The sequence below is a fragment of the Cuculus canorus genome, unplaced genomic scaffold (genome assembly GCF_017976375.1).
Source record: "Cuculus canorus isolate bCucCan1 unplaced genomic scaffold, bCucCan1.pri scaffold_138_arrow_ctg1, whole genome shotgun sequence".
Taxonomy (NCBI): domain Eukaryota; kingdom Metazoa; phylum Chordata; class Aves; order Cuculiformes; family Cuculidae; genus Cuculus; species Cuculus canorus.
Window position 1 is genome coordinate 18,161 of NW_026527777.1, and position 10,852 is coordinate 29,012.

At 47.6% G+C, this 10,852-nt stretch overlaps 1 protein-coding gene across 1 annotated transcript in view; it reads right to left on the bottom strand.

Moving 5' to 3' along the window:
- The window catches only part of LOC128850648 (hydrocephalus-inducing protein homolog), a gene marked incomplete at its 3' end in the record, with an annotated part of 28,512 nt that extends 18,145 nt beyond the window's left edge, over nucleotides 1-10,367 (bottom strand). Inside the window, exons 1-9 of the mRNA XM_054055622.1 lie at nucleotides 10,245-10,367; nucleotides 9,026-9,151; nucleotides 8,548-8,673; nucleotides 8,070-8,195; nucleotides 7,617-7,742; nucleotides 5,421-5,540; nucleotides 3,780-3,914; nucleotides 2,886-3,085; nucleotides 1,653-1,777 (exon numbers count right to left, since the gene is read on the bottom strand). Of these exons, the coding sequence (XP_053911597.1) occupies nucleotides 1,653-1,777; nucleotides 2,886-3,085; nucleotides 3,780-3,914; nucleotides 5,421-5,540; nucleotides 7,617-7,742; nucleotides 8,070-8,195; nucleotides 8,548-8,673; nucleotides 9,026-9,151; nucleotides 10,245-10,367 (1,207 nt within the window). The remainder of the gene's footprint in view (nucleotides 1-1,652; nucleotides 1,778-2,885; nucleotides 3,086-3,779; nucleotides 3,915-5,420; nucleotides 5,541-7,616; nucleotides 7,743-8,069; nucleotides 8,196-8,547; nucleotides 8,674-9,025; nucleotides 9,152-10,244) is intronic.
- Nucleotides 10,368-10,852: the final 485 nt, after the last annotated feature.

The window sequence follows — 10,852 nt, forward strand, 5'->3', positions numbered from 1 at the left end:
TACAGGCTTTCATTCAGCTTTTAAGACTGATTGATTAAATGTTTCCATTTCACTTTAGCATTTAATCTCAGCAGCCTTTTCCTTATTTGCATGCTTTGAAGCTAGGGAGACAATCCCTCGATTATTTCCTTGCTCTCCTTCTTAATTCATGATTCGCTTAAAAATAATGCAGCATTGCACTGCCAGGCAGGAATGAATCCTGGGTTCATCTCCCAGGCAGCTGCACATGTTCCAGGGAGGCTGCCCACCTCAGAGCCAGAAGACAGTTTGATCACTCCAGCTGATCCATGCAAATCACTTTGGCAAATATCAACCATGGAGGAACCAGGTGTTTCAGTCTGGTAAGAACAAGACTCAGGATTTCAATGCAAGCCGTGAAGATCCTGGCCTTGATAATTCACTCTGTCTATTCATTCACAAAGTATAAACCACACAGCCCCAAACTCCCGTGTCACTACTTATTTACCGCAGGGAAAGATCTATCCCTCTGTATTTTATCATATAGATTCTCTACATGCATACAAGCGAGGTACTTTCTGTGTTTCTCTTCTCTGAAATTTCATTAGTTTGTTCAAGAAAGAGTTATCCAACTGCCTGAGCTTCTCAGAGTGGGCATAAACCATTCTCTGGGAATATGTCATAAAATGACAAATATTAAACAAAGCTAAGATAACTCACATGGCTGTAAAGAGCATCTAGAAGACATAAAAGCCATTTTATAACTTCTACAAATTTGAGACAACCAAAATGTTCATCACTGGCCTCAAGCATCATAGCGTCACCTAGATTAGGACATCATACTTCCCAGGACTAATGTCCAGGAGCAGGGACAAACCAAACCTTCAGGCAAGAGAAAATGCACACAGCAGATGCAATGGAGAAAGTGTCTAATTCTGGGTCACGAGATACCTCTACTGAACCAAGGAAGCATTTTAACACGCCATACATTTTTCTCAAGTTTCCCTTCAAGTGACTCACAAAGCTGACAGCATTTCTGTGGCCTGATCTCGGCTTCTGGAACCCTGCTACAAATTTTATACCTATCTCAAGAGGCAGTGAGCACTTCCTGCCAAATGCCAAGAGCCCTCAAGTCTTGGCTTTTTGAGTGTTGATGTTGTGAAGCACAGGCAGAGGGCGACATAGAAAAAGTGTCTGTGGCAAGACAACAGAAAATCAGTGTTTGGAATGGAGGTGTTTAAGAAAGAGCAGGCATTGGGAAGAGTCTGACAGAGACATGCATTCCCCACATTACACTGCAAACATGGCATTGTAGAGGAAGAAAATTCCTCACGTGTGTATGTACACTGCAATGGAGAATCCATATTCCACCTTCTGGCACTGAGCAAGTCCCAGAAAAACAGGATTCCAAAACCTCATTCCTGTTTCAAGGTAACTGCATTAATAATCCCCTGATGAACAATCATTTTCACTGCTATTTGAGACAAAGTTGGGATGGGGAGGTACACCTGGGGAGGGCAGTAAGCCAGCTAGGACAATGTGGAATGGTGGCAGATGGCTGTCACCGGGGTGCTGGGTGGAGAACTCTACTGACACCAGGGTCCCCAGGGATGGACCAGCACGCGGTGACACAGGACACACAGAAGGACTCAGCCTTTGCCTCTCATCTGCTCATTTCTGGCACTGAAACTTACCCGTGTCATAGTGAACTACCAGGGACCTGGAATGATCCCCAGTTTCCAGGGGGTGGAACTCCACTGTTACTTGTGTGGCTTCACCAATTCCAAGATTTCCAATGGAGGGACTGACAGAGAAAGGGCTGCAACACAAAGAGAGATACCAAGACTATTGTAGGAGACTTGGGGACTACATTCCTTTTGCAGTCTAGTTCCCTTCAGCTTACTTATGCAAGCCTTGAGAAGAGGAGGCTGAGGGGAGACCTTATTGCTCTCTACAACTGCCTGAAAGGAGGTTGTAGAGAGGTGGGTGCTGGCCTCTTCTCCCAAGTGACAGGGGACAGGACAAGGGGAATGGCCTCAAGCTGCACCAAGGGAGGTTCAGACTGGATATCAGAATAAAATTTTTCACAGAAAGGGTCATCAGGCACTAGCAGAGGCTGTGTAGATAGGTGATTGAGTCCCCATCCCTGGAGGTATTTAAAAGACTGGTAGATGAGGTGCTCAGGGACATGGCTTAGTGGCAAATAGGAATGGTTGGACTCGATGATCCTAGAGGTCTTTTCCAACCTGGTGATTCTATGAGTCTATGATTCTAAGAAGCAGTCAAACCACAGTCAGCAGAAGAAAGACACAACATCCAGAATCAGTAACAGAGCTACTGACTCTCCTTTATGAAGGGATAAATTTCTGGTTGCACTTGCTAAAACAGACACAACAGCTGACACATTCCAAAATGCCTCCTTCACTAGCTCACAGCTTGCCCACTTCTGAACACAGCAGCTCAGATGCTCTGGTTTCTTTTTGTTACTGTTTACCAACTATATCATAGAACCATAGAATCAAGGCTAAACAACCACAGCTCCCTCAGCCGCTCCTCAGAAGACTTGTACTCCAGCCCCTTCACCAGCTTCATTGCTCTTCTCTGGACATGCTCCAGAGCTTCAACGTCCTTCTTGTAGTGAGGGACTCATAACTGAACACAAGATTCAAGGTGTGGTCTCACCAGTGCCACGTACAAGGGCAGAATCACCTCTCTGGACCTGCTGGCCACGTCGTTTCTGATCCATGCCAAGATGCCATTGGCCTTCTTGGCCACCTGGGCCACTGCTGGCTCATGTTCAGTCACTATCAACCAACACCCCCAGGTCCTTCTCCTCCAGGCAGCTTCCTAGCCACTCTTTCCCTAGTCTGTAGCACTGCATATATCATCACACAAGAGTTTTGCCCAAAAGAGATGAGCTCCGTTACCTCTGAGTGCTGATGCAGTAGCGGGCCTCCCGATTACCGACGTTGCGAACTAGCAGAGTTTTCTGGGTGCAGTACTTGACTGGACAGATGGAGAAGTTCAGATCGTCAGGGAAATCCAGGATAGCTCGAGCACCTATAGCTCGAATAGGCACATTAAACATTTCCCTTTCCGTGATGCAGGTGAGCTGGTGGAAATAATCCTGCAGAGGAAGAAACAGTCTCATCACTGGGAATTTAGTGGCATTCCCATGGCGGAAGGAAAAACACTGTTTCTAAGACTCCAGCCACAGCATTCAATAGCACAATGGTACTTTTTACCTTAATAAACTTTCATTCCAGCAACAGAGATTGCACAGGGCTGTTAACTCACAAGAAAGAAACAACTCCGTGGATCCACGTGCTCTCACAGCAAGCTTGCAGAACCAGACAAAACTAACTAATACTTTGATTCTGAGGCACCAATCCAGTCATTTCACGTGGGGGACTACAGCAGTAACAAGAACCTGCTTCAATCCCTACAGCCAACTAATAAAGGCACCAGTAAGGACCCAGCTGTGCCACAGCACTGGCTCCTAATGCCAGCAACGTGGTAATGTCACATGGCAGTGGATGCTCAGATTCATGTTCAAAAGGACTTTGTCACATGAACGGTCAACAGTCAGTCCCTGGTGAAATATGAAAAATCTGTTTGTGAAACATCTAAGAGCCTCCAGCCCAGGAGAGCATCATCTTTGCCATGGAGAAGGATTTTCCCCCAGTTCTAGATCCAGTCTCACCCCACTGAATCCAGGACAGTTCCTCAAAACCCACACCACATGTCCTGTTCTAAATCCAGCCCCGCAGGTTCAGCTTCCACTGAAGGCACTGTCAATCTCCTGGGGCACCCACTCTCACCTTGTTCTCCTCAGGGGTGAAAAGGATGTGGAAAGATGTAGTCATGCCAGGTGCTACCTTACGGCACACACCACTGGGGACATCTAGTTTGAAATACAGTGAGCTCTCCATGACAATCTTCAACCGCCGAGGAACCTACAGGAAAGACATGAAACTATAATTTCTCACTTGCAGAAACATGAGAAGAGACCTGGCCACGCCCTGGCAAAATCCTTCCTAGGCCACCCTTCCAGAACACCTTTCACTCCAGAGGTACATGTACAGACCACACAAGGGTGGGCTTGAATCCCTTCTGTCTGGGCAAACAGCTCTAGGCCAGAAGCAGCAAGGAAGCAAGGGAAGCAGTATCTGGAGCAGGGAAGACACCAGCAGTATCGAGTTACAATCACATCATTAACCAACCCAAAGAACCTGCACGCATCCATGCAGTTACACCTCTAGAGGGGCCATCCAGAGGGCATTCTCTGAAGGTAGAACAGTTATTTGTTGGCAAGGAAGAAATTCCCTTCTAACAAACTGGGTGTGAGTTGGGCAGTCAAGCCACAGTGCTACAGGGCCACGTAGGAAGAGCAACAAGAGAAGGAGACTGCAGACACTGAGGTCTTACTGGGAGTAGAAGAAAACGGAAGAAGAGAAAAAGGAAGAACACGAGAATAGAGAGACAATTCCAGAAATAAGGAGAAGGCTAAGGGAATTTCAAGGGTCTGTAAAGAAACGAGGGAGAAGTGTGATACTCTGCAAGGAAAAACTGATGCAGAAGATGAGAGCAGTCAACTAACTGAAATCATGGCCAGATGACCCCACCAGGCTCTGCCTACCAATTAGGGAATTCAAGGACACCTTCTGCCTTGAGGTACATGACAAACACTGACTCAGTATGGCTTCATTATTAAAAGACAGTCTCAGCCCTCTGGAGGCTCTTGTTGCCTATTGATGGCAGCCAGGCTGCCAGCCCAGGCAAGCCAGATTTCTGGGCATTCCTCCCCACTCCCAGTAATGCATGAGAGCAGATAAGAACTGTACAGCCCTCAAGATTCCCATCAGTCCAGAGCTTTCAAGGGGAAGGATGGTGACCAGAGAAGCTCCTTTGGGTAAGAAACCATGGGAAGATTACAACCACCTTCAAAATAAAGATGGTGATACGTTTTATTCTGGATGTGCTGTACAGCATGTGGATGGCATCACTCTTCTTTTCCAGCACAAGACTTATGAGGAGTGGCTGAGGGAGCTGGGGTTTTCCAGTCTGGAGAAAAGGACACTGAGGGGAGACCTTATCACTCTTTACAATGACATAAAGTGAGGCTGTAGCGAGGTGGGAGGGGGTCTCTTCTCCCTGGTAACTCATAACAGGACGGGGGGAAATGGCCTTAAGATGCACCAGGGGAGATTTAGGTTGGATATTAAGAGGAATTTCTTTACTGGAAGAGTTGTCAAGCATTGGAATAGAATGCTCAGGGAGGTGGTTGAGTCGTCATCCCTCAAGGTGTTTAAAGACGAGAAGACATCGTACCTGGGGACATGGTCTAGTGGTGGACTTAGCAGGGCTGGACTTCTGGTTGGACTTGATGATCTTAAAAGTCTTTTCCAACTGAAACCGTTCTGTGATTCTGTAATATCAAACCTTCACGTCCCAGCACTTACCTTGTCTACATTCCTCAGAACCAGTGGCATTTCATAGACCTCATGAGGGACGTAGCTCTGAAATACAACCTCTGATGGGAGAGGCTGGAACAAGCTTCGGTCCAGGTCAACTGTTGAGAACTGGAGAACAAGACAGACAGCAGTGAGAGGTTCAGCTGCTGGGAGGAAGATTAATGAGCAAGAACCCAAGAATGATCCGTGAAATTGTGTCCCTCGATGAGCACATCTCCCTGGCTCATTCTGGGGAAACAGGAGCCCACCCACATGGATTCTGAGCTGATCAACAGTTTCTGGATCACCTTAAGCAGGCTCAAACTAAGAATCTCTTCCAGCAGGCGTTTCTCTAAGAGGTTTCCTTCTCAAAAACATGGGGCAATGCTTACCTCCAGCTGAGCTCTGTACTGATGTGGTCACATAGGTCCAGAGCACTTACTGGAAGAGTCACATGCACTCATGGAGCAAGTGACACCCAAGAACTTACATGAGACTCTATGGGAGACAATTTTGGGATGAGCTTTACTCCAAGACTGAGGCACATGGCCCACAATAACTTTTTTGATACAGAGCCTAGAATCAGCACCCCAGGAGGTAACCCTCTCGTTAGGGAAAGGATATGTGAGGTCAGTGCTGGTTGGTGATGAGCTTGGCATCTCCTTTTCCATGAGCTTTAAATAGATGATGTATTGTATTCTGTGACTGCTGTTTTCTTTAATCCTACTGCAGAATCATGCCTGAAAATATACGCTAACAGCAAGTATTGACTGAGGCATTACTCTGAGAATGTTCCTCCCTGCTTTGCCTCTCCACTTCCAGCTGCGCTGTTCCCACTCTAAAAGCACAGGCAGGTCCCCGGCTCCTCCACAGAGGTCCCGGTCATGCTGAAGCCACCAGCTGCAGCGCACTGCTAGTTACTTGTGCGCTCGTTTCATGCATTGCCAAGTTCCCATGCAATCTAGAGCAAGCCTTAACCCTTTTTTCACAGGTCTCTTGCTGGCAATTTTCTGCTCAGCAGCCCATCTCAGTCATTAACCTGTTTGGACCACCAGCTACACTGAGCAGTCACATGAGAAAAGTAACTTTAAACATATATCTGAGAAACCATTGATCCGGATAAAGCACATCCACTCTGCCCAGGGCAATTCCTGTATGTATCTGGCAGCATCCCACATCCTGCAAAGCTAACACATTTCTAAGGATCCCATAAGTTGTTCCAACACAAAACATTAATGCAATATGTTTTGTTAAATCTTGAGTGATTACCAGAGCACCCACAGCCTTTAAAGTCCAATGCTGCCACCACTGAGGGAGTCATGACTCCAGGCATTTGATAGTGACTACACCAAAGCGTGAGGTAGCTGTTCCAGCAACAGGATGGAAAATGGCAAGGTCATGCCCTTGTGTGTACTGCCCCAGCCTTCCCCAGCACCGTGTTTTAGCCATGGTAGCTAAGATGGGAGCTAACTCCAGCAAGACCCACCAGCTTTAGCTTTTTTTATATTGGCCTAGTATAGAGCAGGACTTCAGTGTCCAACTGGTGAAAAAGGCTTTCCCTCTCCCCTAGCAGATTGCAGAAGGAATCCACGGCCACCAGCAGTTTGAAAGGACAAGGAGACCCAGTCACTGAGGTGTTTGGATGAGCTATAGGCAAGCCTGTCACAAGCACACACCCTCTACAAATGCCACACCAAACGGAAAGGGGAAGGGCAAGGAAAGTCTACCTTGTGATGGGATGCTTCACTCATATCGTGAAGCTGGGTAATCTGGGGCAGCTTCAACTCCTGAGTGGCAGCCAGCCTCTGCTTGGTAGGGAAGGACTTCTCTTTCATGAAGGCAGAAGGAATCACCTGAAACACAAAACATCAGCAAAAGCTACAGAGATTCGTTCAGAAAGCCTTTGCTTGTTGAAGTGCCACTGATGGACAATTTGTCAGAGGGAAATTGTCAGATGCTAGGATCATCCTGGAATCCCCTAAATGCTGAAATATTTAACAGCAGTAAATCAATGATACAGAGCAGAATGCACATGCTCTAATCAAATGGCTGTGTCCCATTAGATTCTCCTTCACGATCCGATGTGACAATTTTGGGTACCTCTGCTCTTTGGACATTTGTTTCCTCCTTAGTTTTGCTGGACTGAGTCAGCAGACTCTGCAAATGCCACACCAGACAGCAAGAGGAAGGGCAGGGAAAGGTTACCTTGGGATGAGATGCTTCCCTCTTGTCTCGAAGCTGTGTAATCTGGGGCAGCTTCAACTCCTGAGCAGCAGCCAGCCTCTGCTTGGTAGTGAAGGACTTCTCCTTCATGAAAGCAGAAGGAGTCATCTGAAACACAAAACATCAGCAAGAGCTGCAGAAATTCGTTCAGAAAGCCTTTGCTTGTTGAAGTGCCACTGATGCTAGGATCATCCTGGAATCCCCTAAGTTCTGTGCTGAAATATTTAACGGCAGTAAATCAATGATGCAGAGCAGAATGCACATGCTCTAATCAAATGGCTGTGTCCCATTATCATCTCCTTCACAATCCGATGTGACAATTTTGGGTACCTCTACTCTTTGGGCATTTGTTTCCTCCTTAGTTTTACTGGACTGAGTCAGCAGCCTCTACAAATGCCACACCAGACAGCAAGGGGAAGGGCAGGGAAAGGTTACCTTGGGATGAGACGCTTCCCTCTTGTCTTGAAGCTGGGTAATCTGGGGCAGCTTCAACTCCTGAGAGGCAGCCAGCCTCTGCTTGGTAGGAAGGGACTTCTCCTTCATGAAAGCAGAAGGAGTCATCTGAAACACAAAACATCAGCAAGAGCTGCAGAAATTCGTTCGAAAAGGCTTTGCTTGTTGAAGTGCCACTGATGGACAATTTGTCAGAGGCAAATTGTCAGATGCTAGGATCATCCTGGAATCCCCTAAATGCTGAAATATTTAACAGCAGTAAATCAATGATACAGAGCAGAATGCACATGCTCTAATCAAATGGCTGTGTCCCATTAGATTCTCCTTCACGATCCGATGTGACAATTTTGGGTACCTCTGCTCTTTGGGCATTTGTTTCCTCCTTAGTTTTGCTGGACTGAGTCAGCAGCCTCTACAAATGCCACACCAGACAGCAAGGGGAAGGGCAGGGAAAGGTTACCTTGGGATGAGATGCTTCCCTCTTGTCTTGAAGCTGGGTAATCTGGGGCAGCTTCAACTCCTGAGCAGCAGCCAGCCTCTGCTTGGTAGGAAGGGACTTCTCCTTCATGAAAGCAGAAGGAGTCATCTGAAACACAAAACATCAGCAAGAGCTGCAGAAATTCGTTCGAAAAGGCTTTGCTTGTTGAAGTGCCACTGATGGACAATTTGTCAGAGGCAAATTGTCAGATGCTAGGATCATCCTGGAATCCCCTAAATGCTGAAATATTTAACAGCAGTAAATCAATGATACAGAGCAGAACGCACATGCTCTAATCAAATGGCTGTGTCCCATTAGATTCTCCTTCACGATCCGATGTGACAATTTTGGGTACCTCTGCTCTTTGGGCATTTGTTTCCTCCTTAGTTTTGCTGGACTGAGTCAGCAGCCTCTACAAATGCCACACCAGACAGCAAGGGGAAGGGCAGGGAAAGGTTACCTTGGGATGAGATGCTTCCCTCTTGTCTCGAAGCTGTGTAATCTGGGGCAGCTTCAACTCCTGAGCAGCAGCCAGCCTCTGCTTGGTAGTGAAGGACTTCTCCTTCATGAAAGCAGAAGGAGTCATCTGAAACACAAAACATCAGCAAGAGCTGCAGAAATTCGTTCAGAAAGCCTTTGCTTGTTGAAGTGCCACTGATGCTAGGATCATCCTGGAATCCCCTAAGTTCTGTGCTGAAATATTTAACGGCAGTAAATCAATGATGCAGAGCAGAATGCACATGCTCTAATCGAATGGCTGTGTCCCATTATCATCTCCTTCACAATCCGATGTGACACTTTTGGGTATTTCTGCAGTTTGGACACTTGTTTCCTCCTTAGTTTTACTGGACTGAGTCGGTGACCTTTGGAGAAAGTGGGGAGGAGCCATCAGAAATCCCCACACTCAATCCTTGCACAATGCTCACATCCAACACGCATTTGGAGATGTCACTGCTGAACAAGTTAGAGGAATGCAGGAAAGCTGCCTTGTGCCAGGACTTATGTAGAAAGGAATTGGTCCAAGATTTCATTTGCTCTTTTTAATTAGCACAGGTGTTCTCTCTGTTCTGGCCTCATTGGTCCCTCTACAGAATATGCAGAGATATCTTGTTGACAGAGCCTCAGCACTAGCCAAGTGAACTCCAGTCAGTAAAGGCGACAACTGGGGATGGGTAAGAGGAATTGCCCTGACTCCACTACTGTTTGCAGGGCTGGATCTGTGCTCCACACAGGAGATAATGTATAATAACCATTTTGGAACCCATTCCACCTGGGACCAGCTGAGTCTCCAAGTCTTCAGGCAGAGCTAGAGCTACCCACCAAACGCCCAGCTCATGGAAGGCCATCAGTTTGGCCAGAGCAGCACTGGTGAGTTTCCTGGCAGGACAGGAGATATCACTGCCCACCCACACAGTATGGAAAGAAGCACATGCTCATGCTCCAGCATTCCCAAAGCAATGTCCAGGACATTCGTTTAACTCTGCTCCAGTGGCACATTCAGGCAAGATCCTGGATTTGCCTTGAAGCAGCACACAGCCTAAACCCCACCTCACCATGAGAGCCACCTCTGACAGAAGCACAGCAGCACAGAAATGGTAGCCGGCATCCAGCTACCATCTGCTGCTAGACAACAGAAAGGGGTGGGCAGAGGAGGAACACAGCCTGAACACGGCTCCTACCTGGCCACAGGAGGTACTGACAGTTACAGGCCTCATTCTGACAGGCTTCTGATCACGAGGTGCTGCCACCTTGCTCTGGAATCCATCAGCCCCCATGGGCTGACAGATCTTGCGAGTGGCCATGTCTCAGTCACCTGGAAAGAACAATAATGGGACTTTGAAAATCCAGAATCCCATTCATGGCAGATTGAACACCCCTGTGTCTCCAGGCTTTGGCATCCTATGTGAACAGGAGGCCTCCCCACCCTGTTTCATCAGCAGATCATGTTAAAGCTGCAGAGTTAAGATTCATAGAAGTAAAACCCTGAGTTATTTCCCCCTCTTCAGCCAAGCAGCAAGGCTGGACAACCTGTGACAAGCAATCTGTGTGCTCCTGAAGCAGTATGAGCTCTGTATGTTTCCAGTCTGCAAGGGATACGACGGACACACACAAAGCAGCTCCACCACCAGTGGGCTACTGTCCTGGTTCCTAAGGCAACGGGGCCCCTCAGCCTGCCCCAACCCACCCGGCACAGTGAGGTCACAGAGAGGGAGGTGGGGCTGTGGAGTGCAGTGGCAGACACAGAGGGGTGCTCAGCCCCCACCAGGTCCCCACAGAGGAGTAGTGC